The 24045-nt window shown below is 39.5% G+C and overlaps 2 protein-coding genes across 4 annotated transcripts in view; one reads left to right on the forward strand and one right to left on the reverse strand.

Moving 5' to 3' along the window:
* LOC119658332 (5'-3' exoribonuclease 2 homolog) overlaps positions 1–24045 on the forward strand; it is a 42950-nt gene that overhangs the window by 9583 nt on the left and 9322 nt on the right. The gene's annotated exons all lie outside the window — the stretch shown is intronic.
* LOC119658333 (NAD-dependent histone deacetylase sirtuin-1-like) lies at positions 10061–17937 on the reverse strand. 3 transcript variants are annotated; one of them, XM_038065672.1, is made up of 4 exons: positions 17740–17937; positions 14285–14347; positions 10546–11626; positions 10061–10428 (listed from the first exon to the last, which is right to left on the reverse strand). In XM_038065672.1, exons 2-4 carry the CDS (start codon positions 14301–14303, stop codon positions 10296–10298), a joined length of 1233 nt encoding a protein of 410 aa, XP_037921600.1. In that variant the 5' UTR covers positions 14304–14347; positions 17740–17937; the 3' UTR covers positions 10061–10295. The 3 variants fall into 3 exon arrangements, with proteins under 3 accessions (XP_037921600.1, XP_037921602.1, XP_037921601.1); XM_038065674.1 differs by lacking the exon at positions 14285–14347 and adding an exon at positions 16803–16875 and having other exon boundaries at positions 17740–17936; XM_038065673.1 differs by lacking the exon at positions 14285–14347 and having other exon boundaries at positions 17740–17936.

The following is a 24045-nucleotide window of genomic DNA, read 5'->3' on the forward strand; positions in this document are numbered from 1 at the left end:
GGATTTGTCTAGATTTGTGTTTTTACTTGCCTTCAACATCGGGAAAACCTTTTTTCCAGTTGATACCGAGAATAATTAAAAACAACATTGAGATTTTGTTAGCTTTTATAGCCTCATGAACTTGTTTTTATTTCTGAGGCAGTTTCAACAGGCGTGAATTGAAGCATTTGAGCAGCTATTAGATAGCGAATCTTCCTGCATTTTTTGCCCTTATGTCTGTCAGGTGGCGAATGTTCGATGAATTATCGGTTAAAGTAACAGAGGCATCCCCTTTGTGTTGATTAGGGCTAGGGACGGCTCTAACAATGTACTAGAATTTCCTGAAGCCAGATATTAAATTGTAGCTGCTCAGGGCCCGCTCCACTTAGATCTTGTATCACATATGGATATTATCAAAACAATAATAAAATTGCGTAAAGCTCAGGTCAGCACTAGCAATTGAGATGTCGCTGGACTGGTACACGTAATGGCAAGATGAGCGAGGGTATCGTCGTTCAATCATCAGATTTTAGACATGTTTGGTTGTTGAGCGACTAAAACCTCTTGGTATCGTTGTCTAGATTATAATAATGATCGTTAAAATCGTCGAACACAATACGATGTTGGCCAGTAAAGAAGGGAGTAATATGAGGTCAACCACAGAAACTACTGGCGTTTAACAGTCATCACGCGGATGATTGTGTTGTTCTACTATATTTGAGCAAAGAAAAAAATCCACTTTAGTGCTGAGATTAATAATCAATAGATTGATCCGGCATCAGTATTATTACAGATTCAGTTGTCAAAAAGGAGGTATACGAGTAATTGAAATTAACTTTTCTAACGTCAAGCTTGGTTCTTGGGAATCTCTTGAAATTACTTCTGTCCGATTGTGGTGACTTTGAGTAGAATTCTCATTCATAGAGCTGTTGAAAAATTGAGAACAAAGATCGCGTGACGTCATCGCCAAAAGATGACATTGTATATCATTGCCATTTTTTTCTTAATAGGGCATAGCGCGTCAACCACACCTATACTCCACCTGGCCCGCACAAGACTGTTCGAGATTGTATCGGGCCAGATTTACTCGAGGATAGCCTTTAAGTTTTCGATTAACAGTGATTTTTAATCTGATTCTGCTTTTCCGAATTCGAGCCATTTAGCCAAGCTCCTTGACTTGGCGTCAGAGCAATCAGATGCCGTCACCATGTATTGATGTGTAACCAGTCTGCTCAGGTGCCACAGGTATTTTTGAGAGCCCTTGCAGCTGCTCATTATCGAGAATATGGAGCCGACTTCTTCCTTGTCGTACCGAAGCTCAAGCGCATCATGTTCGAACTCACTGGAAGCGGCAATAAGAGTCTTCAGTTTCCTACTCACCTTGACTTGTCAGGGGAAAACACTATTGTTGGTTCAATAGATAATAAAGTTTCTAACGGGAGCCGCTCTATAGGTCTGTTGACTAGTTCGGAATGCCGGACGGTGTTGAGCTTACAGGGTCGAAACTCTTCATCAAGCGAGGCAAGCAACCATCAAGTGATAATCTTGTTCGAGGCCAAAGTCAGTGCATCTCTTGTTGCGTACATTAAAACGACAACTGCTTAATCTACTGCCGATTGCTTTGTGGTCGGTCTGATTAGATGTACATTGAGAGTCAGTTGAATTCCAATTCAATATTTTGGCTGATACCTGTTACCAGGACATAATGGCGTGCTTTGCATTTGCGGTAAGGGCATCGAATTTATACTTCAATACAGAAGACTAGCCAGAATACAATAATATAGTGTCACGAGAGGGAGAAGAGTGCTCTCCAGAGTTGCATCAATCTATCTCTAATCTAAAATGACAAGCTTGTACCGCTAAGGTTGGATCAGGTTAGCAAATATGAATCGCTGACAAAAGCGAAAGATCGTTGTCGAAAAATTAGTCCGCTCCAAAGCACGATACCTAAAGTATGAAATAAGATTCGAGATTTTGTGCAGGTTGCTAGCCTCTATTCTCTTTATTCACTTTTTCGGCAAACAGAGAATACTTTCATTGAATTCTTAACATTCTTCAGTGCCCAATAGTAACATAATCCTGTACTGGCCCTGGCAAGAGCCGCTGAATAAAAAACGCAGGCTTCTTGACATCAACAGATCCGGCAACAAGCTCCGCTCTTGAAAAAGAAAGCTTCTGCAGATGTCAGCAATGAAAAGGAAGACCATTGATGTTTTCGTGATCGCGATTAGAAATTTGATGACCTACTTATGCTCTAAGAATAGAATTCAGTGATTGGAAGCAGTTCTGTTTTATATTTTTCTGCCAGGTAGCAACACGTGGTCTGTGCTGTGGCTGTCAAAATTCTCTTCATGATGCCACTTTTCTCGCACTGCACTATATATACAATTTTAAATTGCTGTAGCCATATTTCGTCACTGTTTACTTCAATTCTCTTTATAAAATGGTATTTATTATACGCTTTTGCTTTCCCCTCTCTTTCCTGAAATGTAACGGTGGATCAGAATTCAATTTTATCCGGATATTTCGCAGACATAAATAAGACTCTTTGTGGAATATCCAAATGATGAAAAAATAAGATGCCCGGTAGACTCGCTCACTTTACGTTCCATCACACAACAGAGGGTTGACACATTGCTCTATTACCTGTGAATTGGGGATATCCCGATTAATCTCTGGTCGATGACTATGCCGAGCGAAAAAACCCACATCATAGGTACATCAAAATAAAATAAAAAAATATCGCATACATTCTTAACTATGTACGAATTGGAAAACGTGCATAGAGAGTTGCCTACATACGATGAACACAAAAGCTTTTACCTGAAGCGCCGAGCTTCCGGTATTCCGACTTGTTTGGATTATTGTTGAGAACTTCTGTTAAATTCAAGGCTTTTAGGTATCCATTGATTTACTATATATAAGTAAATACAACGTTTGACGCTGGTGCAATTTTATCTGAACTTTGGCCAATTCGTGATAATGCCTTATTTTATCTTAATTGTTCGTCGCAGCAATTCTAATGTTTTGTTTCAATCCCAGCATCGAATTTCACTTTTTCAATAAAAACAGGTTAGACCATCTCCTCATCGCGATTAAGATAAGAGACTTCGATAAATGAATCTTATTTTCGCTTATGTTTTACTTTAGTAGTTAGAAGTAATATTTGAATCAGACCGATTTTGTTTCCTTTTAAATTTAAAATTGCCCCCATTTATGTTAAAGTTTCTTGTAGACTATTTACTTCTAACTATTGAATTACTTTTGTTTGAATTATTCACATTGTTAGCTGTGCATTGTCTTATGGAAATTGCTTATATAAAAAAGGAGCGTCTTTAGGCGTCAGCTAGAGATATTCGGATGGCTTACGCTTTAAGTCCCAAATCCAATTGGATTGTCGCGTCAACTTCTTTTTCTTTAGCCTTTGTCCCGTTCATATGCAGGGTCAACTCGTCCTGCTCGGTTGCGCCATTCTATTCTATTCTATAGGTTTTCAAATCCTCATCCAGCGTACCAAGCAACCGTTAGGGCGAATTACTTGACCATTCCATCGAAGATGCCTCTCTTTTTTTTTTTTCCACGATGGGTGCAATCCCATATCGACCGCGTTTATCTTCATTTCGGATGTGATCAAGGTATGTTACGCCATTAGTTCAACATCAGATCTTCGTCTTAATTATCGCAAGACGCTGTTCATTGTCTTTTATGGTCGATCAATAATTAGAACCATAGAGGGCGATAGGGCGGACAACATTGCGGTAAATTTGAGATGTTTGTTGATATGTCGATCACAAGGAATACCAGTTGTGGAAAGCTACTTTATCCAGGTTCCGCTAATGCTGTGAAGCTATTTCATAGCGCAGTTCTCCATTGGCTGATAGCATTAACTCGGGGTATTACAATCGCTCAGTTCTGGGCAGGTCACTATCATTGACAGTTTTTCTGTTTCGTGGGGATTAGTCGACAAAAATTCTGTTTTATTCAGATTCAATCTGAGACCGTGTTGGGTGTTGCATTAGGCAATCATTCAATTTTTGGACAAGTTGCTTGACATCATTCGCATAAAGTGGTGTATAGGGCAGTGAACGTTGGATGTTCCGTGTGACAGTATCCATAGCAAGCACAAAGACGAGTAGGGTGATAGTGAGAACACACGAAGCGATTTGGTTATACCCGCCACACTTCGCACCTTTCGGATTGTGGTAGAGCAATTTAATCCAACGCACGGGTCCTTCTGACACTAGGTGTTGTGGTGTAGCATACTAGATCAGTTTTTGTGGCACGTGGTCAAACGCTTTCTCCAGATCCAGAAATGCAGTGTAGAGAGGGCGATGCTTCTCACGGTGTTTCTCAATGAGTAACTATGCAGCGTGTAGTGTGCCAGTAGTTCCACAGTTGTTGACAGATCCGGCTTAATTCAATTTTGAACGACTTCGCGAACACGATTGTGAAGATTGGGTTCAAAAAATTGCATAATATGGGACAGCAATCAGATCGGATGGTAATTTGAACATTCTGCAGAACTACCTTTCTTTTTCCATATTGGAACAATGGTGTTTTCTTGCCATTCTTGAATAATCTGTTTGAAGAATTAACTAAGTCACAGTGTAGGGTCCCAGCTCTTCGCTTTCCAGAACTCTAATGCGATCTCGTCAGGACCTGTTGACTTCGGTGGTGCTGATAGGTGGAATTGCTGTAAATGCCGGCAATGCTTGTGGAAGTGGAGGATGAGCAAATTCTTCCGCTGAAATCTGCTCGAAATATACTCACCATTGATCGTTCGTGGCTCAAAGGTGGGTAAGGAAAGTACCGTTTATGCCATTAACGCAAAAGATGTGTTCGATATCCTGTGTGTGTTGGGGTTGGCTTTTGAGAACTTAATACAAATCTTTCTCATCATCTCTAGTGTCCAATTTATCGAAAAGATCTTTGTAATGGACCGCTCGGGTAATAGCGATCACTTTCTTTGCTTCGCAATTGGCTTTCTTGTAAATTTTTCAATTTGCCAGCGTTTTATCATCGAGAAACATTTGGTATAGGCATTTATTTTCATGGATCTTTATTTGAATATCGTCATTCCAAAGCCAAGTGCCTTTGTTAATGAACCGTTTACCTGACTTGGTGACCCCGAAGGTTACATACGCTGCTTTGTAGATCTTGTTTTTAACTTGGTTCCACGATTCTTCTCCCACATTCGTAATGGTTGGTAATCGCGTGAGATTATTTCTTCTTTCTTCTCATGAAATCGCCACCATTTAATGTGCGGCGCGCCAGTGGGTTTCTCACGCCTTATTCGCAAGACCGCAATCAACAGCCGATGTTAAGGTGCGATGGTCTCCTAGGAGATGGCTTTGCAGTCAATAACGATGGTAAAATTTCTGTGTCTTATGAGGATATAGTCGATTTGCGCTTTACTGTTTCCTCTATAAAATGTAGGGAGATGAGATCATGGTTTGATGAACTATGTATTCACAATTATGGATAACCTCAACACTGACTACCGCCACGATTATTATTATTATTGGCGGTGGACCATAAAAGGTCATGGCTGCAATAGAATAATGTTTTTAATTTCCTCAAAAAATTAGAAAAAAATACTCAAAATCTTTTTACAAAAAGGAAATCCATTTGAGTATTTTCCAGATATTTGTTTGGTTTTTCAAATGTTTTGTTTATTTCTGAGTTAGTTGATTCTCATCTTTACCACAAATGCTAACAGTAGCGTTAATTGCAGATGATGATATAACAAGACAATAAATTACAGTGAGAAGGCAAGAAGATATCAAAATTTACTATTATTTCCAAATTATGACGTGTAAAAACGCACATGAAAATGATAATAAAAGAATTAAGAAGAATTAAATCTAACAATTCTACTTTGCTGAATGATAACGAAACAGGCAGACATAAGGTTACTTGTAAATTGGAAGCACGTTTGTGAATTTAGAAGTGTCTTATCTAAACGTGGGGCTTTTGGGGAAATGAGAATTCCATAATTACACCTATCTAGAAAGTTTTCGTTGTGCAGACTTTCATTGCTTAATCTTTCTTCATAAGCTGCCCTCATAAAAGAAATTATTAAGTTTCTATTACCCTTAGATTTATAGTCCTGAGTATACGTAAAATATATAAAGCATTATCTTTCATAATATTTACATTCAACATTCCTTTATGAGGAACGATCATTTACTATATTCTATAAGACAATGTTTCCTTTGAGAAATAATGTTCTTTAAATAACGTTTAGAATAAAAATCTGTTTTTAATCTAAATATTTAATCCGCCACACTTGTTTCAGTAGAAAAAAGGTGAAGCCCTAGATAGTGGTTTTTATCTGGTAATAATAAAGTGGAATCCAAGTTTCTATAATAACTATATCCAAGAAAGTTAAAAGTGCGAGTATATTGGCTCCTTGTACTTTGCAGAACTTGTGGTTGACCCATTCTATTGACAGGATTCACCATAAACTTCGCATTGAGTTTTCTATTATAATAAAAATATGAATTGTACATATTCGTGAAAGTGGACTATTGCTGGAGTAAACATCCACCAAGTATCCGGATAGATGAGTGGATGGAAGGTCGCGGTTCAAATCTTACTGGTGGCAGTGAGATTTGTATCGTGATTTGACGTCGAATATCAGTCGACTCAGCTGTGAATGAGTACCTGAGTCAAATCAGGGTAATAATCTCGGCCGAGCGCAATGTTGACCACATTGCCTCCTAAAGGGTAGTGTAATCCTGTATTGTATCGCTACGGTCTTGAAGGAAGTGTTCTAATACACTTCGGAGCCCTGATCCAATATGGATTGTTGCGCCAACGATTATTATTATTAAGAGTCCACTTTTATGGATATGTTCGTCCTTCTTTTGAACAGGCTTGTTTATTAATCGTAAAGGTCTGTTCGCTTGTAAATGTTAATATTTTTGTTGTCCCAACTTAGACGTCTTCCAATGCGCTTCGTTATCAGTCCAGGTTTCCTGGTCGTTCTCTCGCGAAAAATACCAGATTCTCGAAGTCTTTGCCTGATTATGTTTAGTGGCGCCTTAATATTCTTTTTCTGTAATTTTTCTTTTGCTTCACACAAAGATGATGTTGCGATGATAGCATTATCCTGCGCTTTAGAAATGCCTCTGCTTGACTCCCTCCCAGGTAGATCATCGACATTGCCATGAGTTTCAAACTTACTAATTCACTTGGCTTCGAATGTTTTCGAAGCTTTTAGGTGTCCAGCTACCTGAGCTGGACTGAGTTTTGGGCCCTTTTCATGACACGTGAAAAATACCGCTTTCAACCGTGTGTTGTACTCGGAGCTCATTTTCTTTAAATAGTTATTTACTTCTGAATTTAATACGAACTGAAATAAGAGCGCAATTGCGTTCTTGTCTTTATACTACCAAGAAAAGCGGAAGAAAGGGAAGCTGATGATGTGGAGGCAACTGGTCTAATTCCGGTATGTGGAAACAGATTTATGCAGCTCGGACATGAACCTTGGAAGGCTCTCAGCTGACGACAGGGGGGACCAAGAAGAAATGAAGTAATTGACCGAACAATCTGCATTTCAAAGTTATTAGAGTTGATTGTGTGGCGAGTGCTAAATGAAGTCTCACTCTCAGATCACCGTCACTTAAGGGGAGGTTAAGGTAGTTTTTATACCTAAGCTGCGAAGGATGACTATTCAAATCCAAAAAACTTCAGGCAAATTAGGTTATCATCATTTTCGCTGAAAGCGCCCCCTCTAATGCTAATGCAGAAATTTTTGTGTCCTGAAGTGTGTGTTAATCGCTACCTAACGACGAAAGGCTGCCCTCATGGGGGGTGCTATCGTCACTTCTGTGAAGTATGTTGATCGGCTCACTACTAGGCGAACTTCAAAATTTGCCAATACACGCTCACACTGGCGGCATGGGGGGCACAGAGGATTGGAAGAGTTATTAGGAGAACTGAATCCAGTTTACGCAATGCCTTCTGATTCTCGGATCTCCATACATCCTTTGTTTGGTAGAAGATTTGAAGTTTTCTAGAAACGAAGAAAAAACTGGGACGAACCAAAGCAATGCGTGTCAGGATATATTGACGTCCATCGGTGTAGATGGCTCAAAAACAGAACAGGGTTCTGGAGCAGGAGTCTGCCTTTCGAATAAAAAGAAAGAAATGGGCTTTTCCATTGGGAGGCTGAAGTGTATGCGATCCTAAGGGCGGCAACCTGCATGATTGACGAGCACTTGAAGGGCAGGCGCGTGGCAATCTGGAGCGATAGTCAGGCTGTATTGAGGGCGTCGAGCAGTTTGATCACTTCAAAAATCATTCAGGACTGTAGAAATCGATTGAACTTTGTTTCTAGATTCAAAAGGGTGAAACTACTCTGGATAGTCCATTGTGGTGTAGAGGGAAATGAAATCTTGGATGCTTTAGCAAAAGAGGATTTAGTTTCCTCTATTGCAGCACGGGGTAATGCAGCTATCAAAAGCTGGGAACAAGCTTCCCATAATGATAGGTGGCTGAGCTTTAATGCTGCTGAACACATCAAACTTTTCCTGTCAGAACCAAATAAACATACTGCAAAGATTATTCTGTCGAAAAGCAGAAAGACTTGCAGAAATATTGTGGGCATTCTGACAGACCATAATTTACTACCTGGACATATGTTCATAATAGGAATTTTCCAAGATGATACGTGCCCATCCTGTAATGAGAAAGCGAAATAAACGGAACATTTTGTATATGAGGGCCTTCATTCACAGTGGGATTGGGTGTATCATGGTTTTTGAGGAAAAGGACAGCGGTGTTCTGACCCATCTTCGGCGGTGTTTGTGGTGTAAAGGATTAGGTCATCCGCATATTGTAGGATTAAGGGTTAGGATTCGGTTTAGCGGTCAGCGGTGAACAGAAGAATTGGGTAGTTGAAAGAATTTTGAGCGATATCTCCAGAGTATATGTATGGGGATGAAAGATGTTGAATGATGACTTAGGATTCTTGCCTATCTAGGAAGCTAAGGATTAGGTGCAGGTGGAAGTTAAGGATTTCAGAAAGCTTGAAAAGGGGTCTGTATTGTCATACGAAGTCGAAAGTTGTTTTAATGTTTAGGAGGCAGCAGACGGTTGGAGTCTTCCGGTGCCGGCACTTAAATGAATGTGCTTTAAGGACAAACAGCATGTGCTCGATTGAGTATTCACTGTACATGATGAGATAATTTAAGACCTTTTCTGGGATACCTATTCTTTACCAAAGTTTTCGACGTATATCTCATACTAATACTACTACTGATATTTAGCTGGTTTAATTATTTTATACATTTTGCAGTGGAATCCCGATAATTCCTACATCGTATTTCCGGCTAATTCGCACAAATTTGTTTGCAATTGGTAATCCCGATATTTCATACCAAATCGTCAGCGCCTTGACCATACGAACTATCGGAGTTCTACTGTATATATACTTGCTTTAAACTATGCGCCTGTCTTTCAATCGCTCACTCAGGTTACTGTCCTTAGGATCGCATACACATTAGCCTAAAAGCACGTTGCATGTTGTCCCAAGGGAAGAGTCCACTTCCAGTCTCTATTCGAAAGGTAGACTCCGGCTCCACAAACAGGGCGGACGAAAATCTAAGTACGCTCATATAAAAGTACCATTTAGTACCTTTTTGGCACATTTTTTGATTCCATAATCTTTCCTCAAGGCTGTGAGCTTATCACTTGCAAAGCGTTAAGTGTAATTACAGTAAAACTGAAGCACAGTCAGACTGTGTGGATGCCCTGTACTCCACTAAGAAGCGAAAAGGAAACATTAACTATAATTTTTCCACTTCCGACCAAACTCCCTTCGAAAAAAGACTATCTCTGAGCTTGTAGGGAACCGAATTCACTTTCTGTCTAATCAAACCCGTGCCATTTTTTATTGCTAGAAACTTCCACTTTCCTCTTTGGCTTAGAGACCTCAATTTGAATTCCTGATAAACATAGATAAAGATATTTTCTAAGTCGACAAGATCCTTAAGAAATTGTTTGACTGGAAGTCATTTAGAATAAACTAATTGCACTCCATTATCTTTATCCCAACGAGACAAAACGTCACCAATTCTAAAAAATTTAAATTTATTATCGTTCATTTAAATGAAGAAAAAGTCAATTTCCAACATTACACATAATTTGTTGATAAAATCTAGAAAAAATACAAAGAAGAATGATATAGTTTAATAACTTAAAATGCATTAATCTAAAAACAAATTCATTAAGGGAATTGTTATCCGATGGGATGGTTTTAGTTGTTCTGACCACGCGGTTCAGACCGTCAATATGTGCGATTCGACGTGTCACGATGCTTCTGCTGTTTCTGCATCGTCTAGGAATTTTGGTTTGTCAGCAAGATTTGAAATTTGCAGGTCTGAAGAATCAAGCATAGTAGACAATTCACTTGGTGGAAAAGTACAGAAATCCTTTCCAAGCCTGGAAGTGAGAAATAATTTAAATATCTTGGAAAATGTAATTTTTAAAGTGAGAAAGAAATGTTTGCATCATTACAATAATTCTACAGAAAGCTGTTAATAATTTGTGGATGCTTACATTTCACACAGCTTTGCTATTATGGTGTCTGCATCGCCCAACAGTTCAACATCAAAAACAAAATGATTTAATTGTTCGCGATTAATCAATATCTGGGGTACATCTTCTGGAATCGACCGTGGAATAAGCGCAACTGGGTGGACTTTCAATGATGAACCGATTACAATCAGTAAATCGCATTTATCTTTGTCGCTATCCATAGCCGTGTGGAATGCATCTGACAGTCCTTCACCGAAAAAGACAATGTCAGGTTTCATTATGCCTCTTTCCACTAATTCATTGTATGCAATGTTGTCATTGTCTTCATTTCCTGGTGGATTGCATCGCGGACAGAGTGGTATTCGCTGATTGAAAATATCATCGCGTATTGCTTCCGAATCAGTTCTGTAACTACATTTTGTACAACTCGCTGTGGCGAATGAGCCATGACACTCGATAACATTTTCTATCCCAGCCACTTGTTCTAATGTGTCGATATTTTGTGAATAATTTCTCAGCAATTTCCCTTTGCTCTCAAGTAGCTTTATGAATCGATGACATAGCGACGGCTTGAACTGTCCTGGATAGATTTCACGGGCAAATTTATAAAATGGACGAGGATCATGTGCGAAATAATTGATATCAAACATTGCTTGAGGATTTGGAAGCCCAGGAAAATCTTTGGCGAGACGACTGTAGATGCCATCGCTTGAACGGAAGTCGGGTATTCCGCATGAAACTGAAACTCCCGCGCCTGTCAGAACCATAATGTTTTTGCATGTTCTCAGGAGTCTGACAACATCCTCGATTGTGTTGATGTTTGGTAGCTTCTGTCGACGTGGGGGCTCCGATAGAATACTAGCTAGAATACGCCATAAAGCAATGTCACTGAAGTCCTCTGGTATGTATGCGTCTTCGCCGAGTATGTTTGTGAGAATTTCACGTGGATCAGCACCAGTTTGAATTTGTTTTTGAATCCAATATAGTGGAATTGCTCGCGATGTTCCTTCTTGTTCGGACATTTTGTTTGATTGTTGTGAGGATTTCTGTGGTTTTGATAACAACTTTTTTGTGGTTACAGTGTTTAATTGCTGCACATCACCTGAAAATGTTAAATGTTGTTGTTAACTTTTAGTTGGGTTACAAATTTTAATTAACAAAATTTTGCTAAGTGTGGTTATAACTCTTGGATATTGCAATATAGTTTGGGTGTAATAATATGATTTCTAAGCTTGTTTCGAGATTGTCAAAGTAAGAAGTGATAGAGGTGTATTATCTTTCCTTCATCATATATATTGCTGAATCGAAATTCGGATTTCATTCAGAGTCTGTTTTCTGTTTTTCTCGACAATATTAGAAGCGTCACATTCATTTTAGTGAGGAGCAGTCGGTAAACGCTCTGTTCATTGATAGGAGGGGTTAAAGCAAAAATGACAATAACTCCTACAAAGATCTTATTGAATAGAACTCGCATAAATCCCATCGGAAAGCAAGGGCCAATTAACTTATTCAAATGATTTTGGGCAAAATGAAATCAGCATTGGATAGATGAAAAACTTCTTACAAATTATCACTTTAATTGGTGGAAACAATTAAGCGTTATTTGAGTGCTTCTAGTTTGAGCTTCGGCATCTAATTTCTGGATCATATACAGTTACTCACAATGCGGTCTTGCTTTTAACACCATGATATTCTTCGAATGATAAATTCGAGGCCCAATTTTTGGCTAAAATGTGATTTACACTGAATTACCACCCACAGTACCATCAGGTGATAGCACTTGAGTGTGACTGAGGTGAGTTTCTGTGTTGAAGGGCATATTTATCCATTTCGTAAGCTGCAACATTTCTTTCAGTGACCGGAATTCTGTTCGGGAAGAGCAAAGATGCTGTGCTTTGCAGATGCACGTACAATTGTAACTGCGTGTGTCTTTTGGAAATTGGCATAAAACAAAAATTTATTAAAATTTGGTTATTGATTGTGACATGCGCAGCTTATTAGGGAAGCTATTGACACACAGTTTTGTGAAAATATCGGAAATGTGAATTCCTTCGAATGCTTTACTTTATTATTATTAGGGGCGAAAGGGTTCCCATACAGAAAGAAGAGCGGGGCGTGTACAAATTTTTTCCCGCCGAATATGTAAGCAAGCATTCTCTCTATTATTATTAGATAATGATTGAACGTTTATGCCCCGATATTCTCATGAGCATTCCGACATAGAATCATCACTTCATATTTTGTTTGACAGTACAAAGAGTTGGCGGAGTGTTAGTCTCTCCACCTCATCATCCAGGTGCGTCATGGATGTTTCTGTTGGTCTTTCTGTTCTCTCGCTGCTGTGGGATTCTAATTTGTACAGTTCAAGTATCCAAATAGGGAAAATAATATGAAAAATAGACTTCGTTGTTGCTCTGTTCTCCACAAAGGTGTGAACAGGAGTGAAGGATATCAAATGAAAGGTTTCAATTAAACTGTATTAAGTCTGATATACGCTGGGAATGGAGCGGGGTTAGAATGTAGTCATAAATGAAGGGCTGAAAAATATACCGCTGTGCTTATATATCTAATTCCCTCATCCACAATATTTGTTCAAATTGATTGAATGTTTTAATTTCATGCTAGAATTACAAAATGATAAACTTGCAAATTTGGGGAAAACCAAAATGACGATAACTCAAAGCAAAGCTCTTTCGTGCACATTCTGTGCGCCCCAAAGATTATATGTAGTATATCGGTTTCATATCAAAGTGAATAGTTTAACATATTATTTCTGCGCATTTCGAGCTATGTTCAAATGAAAGCGTGCAACTAAATATTCTTATATTACATAAGAAATACGCAAAACCTTTCATAACAGAGGGGCCAAATTTGCAGTTCCGATTTTTTAAGGTTTTGTTTGTAAAACAAAATCTTATTAACATCGGTTTAATGTCTGTCTGTCACACGCACTTTTCTCAGGAGCGACTACACCGATTGACAGGAAAATTTGGTGAGAAGGTGGGAACGCCGAGACATGCAGTGAGTGATATCATTCTACGTTGAGATTTAGGAGGGGTCCCCATTCATGCAAAAGGGGGGTGTACAATTTTTTTTCGCCGAATATAGTAATGTTGGGTATCAAATGAAAGATCTCGATTAGTACTTTTTGAAGCCGGTCTTAGCTTTAATATTTGTTAGAAAGGCGGGGACTGGGAGGGGTGGAAAGTGATGATTTCTTTAACGGATCTATTCTCAGAAACTACCCAACCGAAAGCTCTGAAAAAAATCATAAAGCTGCCTCTATATGGTTTCTAGACCTCAAAAAACTCTCCATAGCGATATCTGCTTATATTAGGTTAATAATAGTATATTACAAATTTTTGGGAAAATTGGGTGAAAACCCCCCTTAAGTTTATCCCAGAGTTACCAAAGTTTGTAGTAGTGTAGAATATTATCGCCAAGTTTCATCAAAATCATACTATTACTAGCAAAGTTACAGTAGCATAAAGTTGCCTTTACCATGTGAATTTACTGCAACTAAATATCAATATGACACTGAAGTGAGTAGTCTGACATGCTTAATTCATATACATAATGGGGTACGTACAAATGGGACCGTTCTGCGCTCAAATATACTCGCAGAAGAAGCAAACGAAACCTTTCATACCTGAAGCGCCGAGTTTCCGGTTTCCCGACTTTTTTAATTCTCAAGTAAGATTCCTTTAATTCGCGATTTTAAGCTTAAGATTTCATTTAATCAAATAAAAAAATCGCTCACCGCCTCTATCTTGTTGCATGAGTGTCTAATTCTTCATTGTCCTTGCTTCAAGTGTGCAGCATCCTATTCGAATATAATCATACATTTTCTTTCCATTACTCCTTGGTTTATTAACTGAGTTCACTTAAATACGGTTTGAAAATTTGCTTCCATTAATTAATTTCCTGTTCATGGATTGCATCATTGTGAAAAATGTATATATTGGGTGTGTACATAACTTTTTTTTCGGTTTTTTCACCCCATTGAAATTAATCCTTTATTATTTGGTAGCACCGTCGGGTCAAAGGTTGAAAAATTCCTATTGCAAGAGATCGCTAATATAGGAGTAGTTGATCCCTAACCGCAGTCTTAGATGAACTGCGATTTTTTCAAGATAGCATGAAATAACATTCATTTAAGGCATTGTATACTGTAGTAGTTCAATCTCGGACGAAAAACGGCCTATACTTGACGAAATTTGTGTGCAATTTACGGCGATAACGTTGCAACCGAACGTGTGCGTTCGCAATGATTCTGACGTTTTCGTGATGGAGAAAGAGCGATTAAAGGTCAGTGGCGCTTTGAAAGTCCAAATAAGCTTGGAAGCCCGAATTGTGGAGGAGGACAAGTTTACTGTTTCTGAACTATCAGGGAGGTTCTATACACGCTGTACCATCGCAGAAACAAGAATCCGATTTGTAAGTTGTGTTGCGAAACTTAATTCCTAGATTCTTCACAAGCTATCACTTACAACAAGGAAGACCGCCTTAGCAACTGCGGTCCAGACCTGAATTGACACAAATCTGAAGATGTTCTCTCCTATTTGGTCACTGGGGATGAGACATTGGCTCCTGACAAGAAGAAGGTAAACGCCGCAGAACCATATGTAATATGAAGGAAACACGGTGATCGGCATCTAGAACAGAATTTATTGTTTGTTGGGATATTTGGGATATTATTTACTGAGAGCTGTAACCACAAAAACAAACCCTAAGCGGAAGTATATTGGGCCCATCTAGGGCGTCTCGAAGCAGTTTTGAAAGAAAAACGTGCATTCATGGTGAATGGAGGTATCATATCTCACCATGACAATGTTAGGTCTCGTACTGTTTCAGCCAGAAAAAAATTGCAAAGTTGGCTCAGCCCTCGTTCTCCCTTGGTTTTGCCTCTTAAGATTTATTTATTTCGGTCCGTGGACAATCATTTGCAAGAATTAGATTAGAAGTAGCAACAATTTTTCCAAAGGCTGACTAAAAAAAACGAAAAAATTAATGCAAACACTCAATGTTTACGACCGTAGAAAACGCTTTTATTAATAACTTTTTGGTACTTGTTTTATTAACACTTTCAAAAACTCAATAGGAATGTAAAATTTAACTCAATTTAGGGATCAAATTTGCTCACTTGCAATGGATCCTTTATTTGATTCCTAGTAATTGTTTCATCACTACAGTTTCTATTTTCTTTTTGTCTCCGGAGTAGGCAATTTTCAATTATAAGATGCGCAAAAAAAGTTAAATTGATTTGGAGCTTCCTTTTGTCAAGATTGGTTAATCATGAAATCATGTTGTGATAAGTGCAAAAAATACTGTTTGAATTACTTTCTCGAGGGAAAATATTGGACAGAATTACAAGGATCCTAATCGTAGATGATGAACATCCGAAAGAGTTGGTCCAAAAAAATAAACTTGTAGATATCTCCAAGTGATTGGTGTGACGAAACTGAAAAAAATTGTTAAATTGGAACAAAAGAGAAGGCTAGTCGACAGGGCGTCGGAAGATCTGGAGAAAATTTAATTTAGCAAGAAAATACTGCGAATGAGAAATTACTTAATACAATTCAGAGGGTTTAACTTGCTTTTGGCTTTATTCGTAAAGCGTGAAGAGCTTGCTGACGAACTGTGATTGCCTTTCCTTATTTGGAGCAGGATCGTCCTGTAGAAGATAAATTATAAAGGAACGACTTATGCAGAACTGAAACTAGTGTTGGCATAAATGGAACAATAATCTGAAAAAATAGCAAAAACCTGCTTGAATTATGGGTCAAAAGTTCAAAACTTTGTAATGATACGTCCATTGGTTTTACGGTTCTTTCCTCCATTGAATTACTGCCAAAAGGTGTTCCAATAGAAACTTAACAAAGTGACTGAAAATGTACGAGTTTCAGATAAAGGTCCAAAACGTTATTCCACTTGTCGAAGAATAAGTACAGAATAGAACATTATCAAAAGTGTAAATTGTTATTTAAATACTAGAGGTTTCGATATCCGCACATATTGTTTATTTATGACGCATATGGAAATGAAAAATAAACAAAACTCTGGGAATCTTGAGAGCAAATATGATTACCTAAAATGACTGCGCAGAAATGCATAGACAACGAACATTTCATCATGTTTTCCATGAGAAATGAATGACGTCTTCACATTCGGTGTTTTTTCTACCTGGAGATGAAAACACAGGTAAAATCTTATAAGAGCCGTTCTTTCAAAGGACATACTTATATACCTGCAAACTGTTAAATAACGAAAAGTTATACCTGGTGGTGAGTGTTTCAACTAGAACATCCCAAATGCGGATGCACCTCCTTGGCATAGCAGTTTAGACAGGATCTATGAATAAAGAGGCGAAAAATTGAAACTGAAGATGACGATATTAGGGTCACCTAAGTTTTTCATAATTTATTTTCTTTAGTGATTTCCTTCTCTTCTTCACATCAGTTCTTCCATGAAATGGGAATTCTCTAGTTACTTTCGAGTTTTTTTAGTTTTGGTTCTCATATTTGCTGTTTAAATTAAAAATTTTAAATGGAGTCCATACCTGGCATGGCAAAATGGTGTCGACTTGAACCAAATATAATGGCTGAACTACCGATGGAACAACGTTACTTTAGAAAAATTTAAAAGTCCATCAACGACAGCGGGGATGATATACGCAAAACCATTCATATTATTATTGCTTTAAATACGCTACTTTCTGGTATATTAGCCATTTTGATACGCATTTAGTCAGTTTATTAGCATCAAATACAGGAATCTTCACCTGACGTGGGTTTCCCCTTCAAATGTGGTTTCCCGGAGTTGCTACCTCGAAAGTCCGAAAACATTCGTTCGAATGCTCCAAGCCACAGGTGGCCCAGTTTCAAGTGCTTGTACCACCATCTACTAACTCCGCACTGGCAACACGATTGTACACAATTCCTACAAACACATCAACGTCGACTAAAATGGACAGATCCCATCTCCGACGGGTTCTCTCGCTCACCACTGATTCACCGAACAGGCCAAAGCGAGACAAAAGTATGCGCGTGCGATAATGAGGCATAGGAAAATTTCCATCATGTCGGACGTCATGTTTAATGAAATATTCCGTCATCTTGGCTTGCTTTCACAATGCTTGGAAATTTTTCGGGTTAGAAGTGCGCAATTGCCCGCGAAATTTCACTTTAAATTCACGAAATTGGAGGATTCACTTACCAAAATGGGGTGAGGCGTCTCCTGGTTTCTCCGTTCCAGAACTTTCGTCTCCAGCTGTACAATGGCTTTCCGCAGCAGTAGTTCGACCATCAACTTGGTTCCGTGGACGTTGGAGTCGGTGATGGCTGGCAATCTCCACCGTCCAGTGATGTTACCGCTTCCGATGGCGTTCTGCGTCTGTTTGTGGACTTCAGTTTGTGTTCCCGCGAGCAGTCGTCCCGCAGTGGTAATTATTATGCCTTTCACTCTAGTATGGGTGACATGATATGCGTTGGAAAGAGGGAGATGGATATCCTGCTTGGGTAGTTACAGTGTGGCTGCAAAAAGATTGCTAGCGTTCGTGAAGAAAACTCAATAATTCTACATCCTGCAACCCAATGATGGCTTGCGATTGTTCAAATTTGGTGGTGGCTTGGGGGAATTGCCACTAAAGGAGAAAAAACTTAATCTTAGTTTTTAATGTGAGGAGGATTATGGATTTCTAGCAAATATGAAAATGTTTTTTCAAAAGTACTGCGAATTGGTGGGAAATTTTCCGAGTTATTAAGGTTTTGTGGGAACTATTCTCAGAAACTGCTGTACCAATTAGGATAAAATTGGGCGTACGTATGCGGACTATGAAATCCCACGGCCGGGCATTACTTTGCGTGAAGTTTAAGTGGGTCTGCAGTGAAAAGCGGATGCAAATTTTTTTCACTCAATAAAGCGATGTGGGAGATCAAAAAATATAAATTTAAAGTGAAGCAGGATTTATTCTTAGAAACTACTCAATCGAAATATATGAAAAATATAAAATCATGACGATCCGCTTTTTTGGGGGAATTTTTTTCGACAAATCATGAAATGAAATAATTTATAAATAATAGATCTTTTTAAGGTTTTAACTTTATTAAAACTGGTTCAATATATGCCTGTCTGTCTATCTGTCCGTCTGTCTGTTTTTTTTTTTTTTGATGAGGTGGACATCTTCAAAACACACTGGTCTGGACACGCCAGCATGTGGGATTCTTACCCACTAAAACCACTCCCGACTCCCTCCCAGCCGCGTGGAACCACCGTACGGTATTACATCACGGGGCAGAGTCAGTTCATTTTAGCTCGGTCCACTTTCGTTTCTACGCGGCGTACGTAACCGCGCTTTTCTATTCTCCTCTGCCTTTCGCAGTTTGCTCTGGATAAATACGACTATGGAGTTGATCACATCCCAGTCTTCCTGACATGCAAACATTCTTCGCACCAGATTCTCTGGTACAAACACCTCTCCTAGAGTCTCCTCTAGATTTTTCCTTTCCTCCACAAACATTGGACAGTGGAAGAATACATGCTCTGGGTCCTCTGGGACTCTATCGCAGTTTGGACAATCGGGTGAGGTATCTAGTTTAAACCCGAAGAGGTATTGGCGATATCCTCCATGCCCCGTGAGAAACTGAGTAAGATTATAGTTAATCTCACCGTGCCATCTCTCCATCCTTGCCAGGGCCCTCACTTGCAGTGGATGCTTTAGCATGAACATACTGCACGTGTTGTTTATAGCTAAGCTTGCCGTCTATCATCACTCCCAAGTATTTGATTGCAAGCTTAGAAGTGATGATATAATTCCCATTTGAATACGGGCAAAGCTTCCGTTTTTTCCTTCGTAAGTGTCAGACCAGAACTCTTTAGCCAACCTTTAACAGCACTGATCGCTTCGCATAAGTATAACTCAGCATCTTCGAGGTACTTTGCGATCACAACCAGCGCTATATCGGATTTTATTGGCTTAAAATACTTTAAAATTTCCCCAGATTCGTAATCAAGAAGGTTCTTGTAAAAAAACAAGTTTGTTTCTCTGGAGTAACTCCGCCGTTCAAATCGCTAAACATTCGTGAGTGTGTGGTGGGGAGATGCTACAGCTTCTGAGCACTCAGGCCGTGCTGGCCCATTGTAATCGCCACCCCCGTATAACGGAATATTCCGGATTCGTCACCGTATCGCCGGATTTCCGTTAGTGGTTGTGATGCTACCCATCGCAGCTGGAGAATGTCGGTACCAAAAATACGATGCTTGATGCGTCCATAGGCGCGGCATTCACATAGGAAATGCTCCGTGGATTCCGCTTCCTCATTACAGGAGGGACACGTATCATCTTGAGTAATTCCTATTCTGAACATATGCCCAGCTAGTGAATTATGGCCTGCCAGAATGCCCACAATACAAGTGCAAGTTCTTCTGCTTTTCGACAGGATAAACTTTGCGGTACGCATGTTCGGTTCTGGCAGGAAAAGTTTGGTGTGTCGAGCAGCATTTAGGCTCTGCCACCTGCCATTGTGGGAAGCTTGTTCCCAGTTTTTGAAAACAGACTTAGCCAGACTTCTGGTCCCGGCATAGAGGAGATTGACCCCTCTTTCGCTAAATCATCCGAGATTTCATTTCCTTCGATGCCACAGTGACTAGGTACCTAGAGTAGTTCCACCGTATTGAATCTAGAGATAGAGTTCAAACCGTTTCTGCATTCCTGAACGATTCTCGAGGTGATCAAAGGACTACTCAATGCCTACTACGCATGCAAAACCGTTGCATATTGTCCCAAAGGAAAAGCGAACTTCTGGTTTTTATTCGATTTTAGTCGATCACTAAACACTCACTTTTCACTAATGCCAAAGGATTCGGCGCAGCATTGCAGCAACCAGAACAGCAGAATATGGTTACAGAAGGGCATCATATTGCCCTGGGATTTCAGCGAAAGGTTTAAAAAATTATATGTCCCATATTATGATTTCGAACAATTATAGGTTTTTTGAACTTCAAACGCGCTTCTAATGAAACCATGTTTTTGAAATCGAAACTTCTCCATTTGATTGTCTAGTGAAGTACGATTTTAACGATTGATGAAGAGAATTTTTTTTAATAAACAATTTAAAGTCAACATTTTTTCGTCGATTCCAAAATATTCCTTGAATATATAGAGCTGCGAAAAAAATAATAGCAGCGAGTGTTAGACAGCAATTCAAATGATTGTGAGTCTGACTTGGCATTCAACTTTTGTTACTTTTTTTATTTTCAAATAACAGAAAAACTATCCAGTAATGGTATCCAAAAGAAAAATAAACATAATTCCTTTTTTTTGTTTAAAAAATCGAACAAAGTGGCAGGAGTACGAAAAACGAGGGCTCAAGAAAACTAGGAGTCGACCTTTGGTTTAAAAACAACTTAAACATTAATACATTTAAATAAAAAAAACATAAATTATGCTTAATACTTAGTTGCACGACCTTTATTTTTAATAATGGCCTTACACCGATCGGTCGGGTTTTCCAATACTAACGGCGTCGAGCGATTGCGCTGGTCACTTCAACACCTCCGCCTTATTGTCCTGGAACCACTTCTTTGCTTTTCGGCTCGTATGTTTTGGGTCGTTGTCTTCGTAAAAGATCTATTTTATCAGCATTCCATCAGTGGCGTAAGGCAGCATGATGTTTTCCAATATATAGAAATAAACATTTTAGTCCATCGTTGATTTTATCCAATATATTGCCTACACCATAGAATGAAAAGCAAGTTCACACCATAATGCTTGAACCGCTTTGATTAACTGATTAACTGGGGACCCTTTGCCACCATACAAAACAATCTTGGACCCATCAGACTACAAAATGTTTCTCCATTTCTCGGTCTCCCAACTTAAATGGGTTTTGGCGAACTTAAACATGCCGTTACAGAGGGATCGTTACAGATCGCCGGCGAACAATTTGAACCATAGCTGCCAAATCACGTTCGTCTTTTAGTTGGTTTGCCGTCATGAAAGGGTTCCTCTTGCTGCAATGGACTAACTAACAAAGGGTACATTGCTCGCTTCCTACCTCGAGTTCAAGGCTTAATTTCGAATTTGAGTGCATTTGCAATCATAATCGCTGAACACTGCGAAGGACGCAGGATTTCCTGGTACTTTTTTCCTTCCTTAATCATGCTTTTTTATGATTTCCCTCCCAAGGAGCGTAAAGCTATTTACCGCCGTAAGGGCGAAAACTTAAGTGAAGAATGTCAATGTACCCTTCCGAGTGGCAACTCTTTTGGCAAAATGAGACAAGAGGCAGATGGGCTGCGCGGTTCATCGATAATTTAGACCCGTGGCTGAACCGAATGTACGGTGAGATTGATTACTTCCTTACCCAACTTCTAAGCGGGCATGGAGGTTTTCAGTCTTACCTGCACAGGATTGGGAAGGCGTGGTCTCCTGATTGTGTGTTCTGCAATGGAGTGGCGGACGATTCTGAATACACCTTTTTCTCTTATCGAAGGTGGGACGGCTTTCGTCAGCAGCTTTATACAGACACAAGGAAGCTCTCTCCAGATAACATTGGCAGAGAGATGCTTAAGAGTACTGGCAGCTGGAGTCGTGTGGCGCATTATGTTTGGGCTCTCCTTATTTTGAAGAAGATTTAACTCGATCGGCGGGGGGGGGGAGGTTCCTTGAGCTAACAACTCTCTGCCTCCCTACTAATTGAACCGTTTCATATGATACTCAACGTGACTGTGAAAAAGAATTACACCTCATTTTCACATGTATGGGGGGGGGGGGGCTTAAATCCAGTCAAAATGATGTCACCGTTGTACGTACAGGGAGTCACAGATCACATGTTCTCGTCAAGTTTCGTGACAATTGGTTTAGCCGTTTCCGAGAAATCGGGTGTGATAGACAGACAGAGATCGACTCACTCACAAAACCTTAAAAGAAGTGCTCAACAACCACACTGATTCTGACCGCTCTGATTATCTGAAATAAGAATAAAACAAATCGTGAGACTTGTGGTTCTAGGGTAAATGGGTAGATATCAGTGGTCGCTCCGAGGACCTCCATTGGTGTTATGGTACGCCATTTTGATGCCACAAACTCCTAAGACTATAACTGCTATGGTATGAGCAAGGGAGAGTGGAGGGGTGGTCAGACTCCACTCGGATCAGATCTTCAGAATTAGTCCGTAGCATTCACAGAGGAAAGTAGCACACCAATCCTGCAGCTACAAATCTCTTTGAGGTCCTTAAAGAATTATTTACTTAGTGCCTGTAGCCTGACTCTAGGTAAAGCTGGGCAATCGCAAAGAAAGTGCCTAAGGATTTGTCCTTCTTTTCCGTAGCTTCAGTAAAACGAGTTGTAGGGTACGCCGAGTTTGGCGGCATGGTATGCATAGCACAAGAGCTCTTGCGATCGGGTATTGTTATAGGCGGCCAAGTCCTCCCCCATCCACTTATAACAGTCGCCAACGGGTCACAGACTGAGCCCGCCGAGGAACTACGAAAAGCCAGCCATTGTGTCATGGTCTTGCAACACGTTGCCAATCTCCTACTGGCCCTGCCTGGCAAGCCCACGACATGGTGAAATTGGACTTGCGTGTAGCGTAGTCCATAGGGAATGCCCAGAGTTCCCCAGATACTTCGTCTTGGATGTTGCTTTGGCCGTGGGGTTTTGCTTTCCAAGATTCGGACTTACGTACTCTGCCGGCACTGCACGCTACAGCTATTTAACCCTCTCCTGGGCGCATGGGTCCAGCCACACCTTTTGGCAATTTGAATTATATTTTCATCATACTTCAGATTAAGCTAGAGATTTGAAACCCCCTGATTTTTCCTAAAATTTTACCTGTTGTTAATGTATAAAAAAGTTAGGCAGATTGTTGTATGGCAGAATCGTTACGAGCACATTTCTCCTTTTATATATAAAGATTGTGCGTAGTATGAAAAAGGACTCTTTTTGAATCATTTATTGGGTATATTCCCTTCTTTTTGTACTTTAGCAGTGGGACAGCTTTTTATTGGCTTGCATACGCATGTATGAACGTTTAGCCTTCAGTGAGTTACATAATTCTATGTTGAATTTAAGGGGTATCCCATACAAGGGGTGTAATTTTTTTTTTTCATAAAATATAGTTATACGGAGTATCAAGTGAAAGATCTCGGTTAGTACTTTCCGCGGTCTTAGTGTTGACTTTTGTTGGAAAGGTGGGGAGTGCGGGAGGTGGAAAGTGATCATTTGTTTAACGGACCCATTCTCAGGAACTACCAAATCGAAAAATTTGAAAAAAATTAAGAGACTGCCACTATATGGTTCCTAGGTTCCGAAATACTCTCCATACCGATATCTGTTTAAACAAAGTTAATAATAGTATATTATTATAATTTTTAGTAATTCCCCTTAAGTTCATTCTAGCACCAAGAGTTTTTGCAACAATGTACAATTACTAACAAAGTTATAATAGGTCAAAGTTGCCGCTTCTTTGCAAATTCAAGACTTTGAATGGTAATATCACCTGAATGTGGATATTCTCATAT

Source organism: Hermetia illucens, chromosome 5 (assembly GCF_905115235.1).
Source record: "Hermetia illucens chromosome 5, iHerIll2.2.curated.20191125, whole genome shotgun sequence".
NCBI lineage: Eukaryota > Metazoa > Arthropoda > Insecta > Diptera > Stratiomyidae > Hermetia > Hermetia illucens.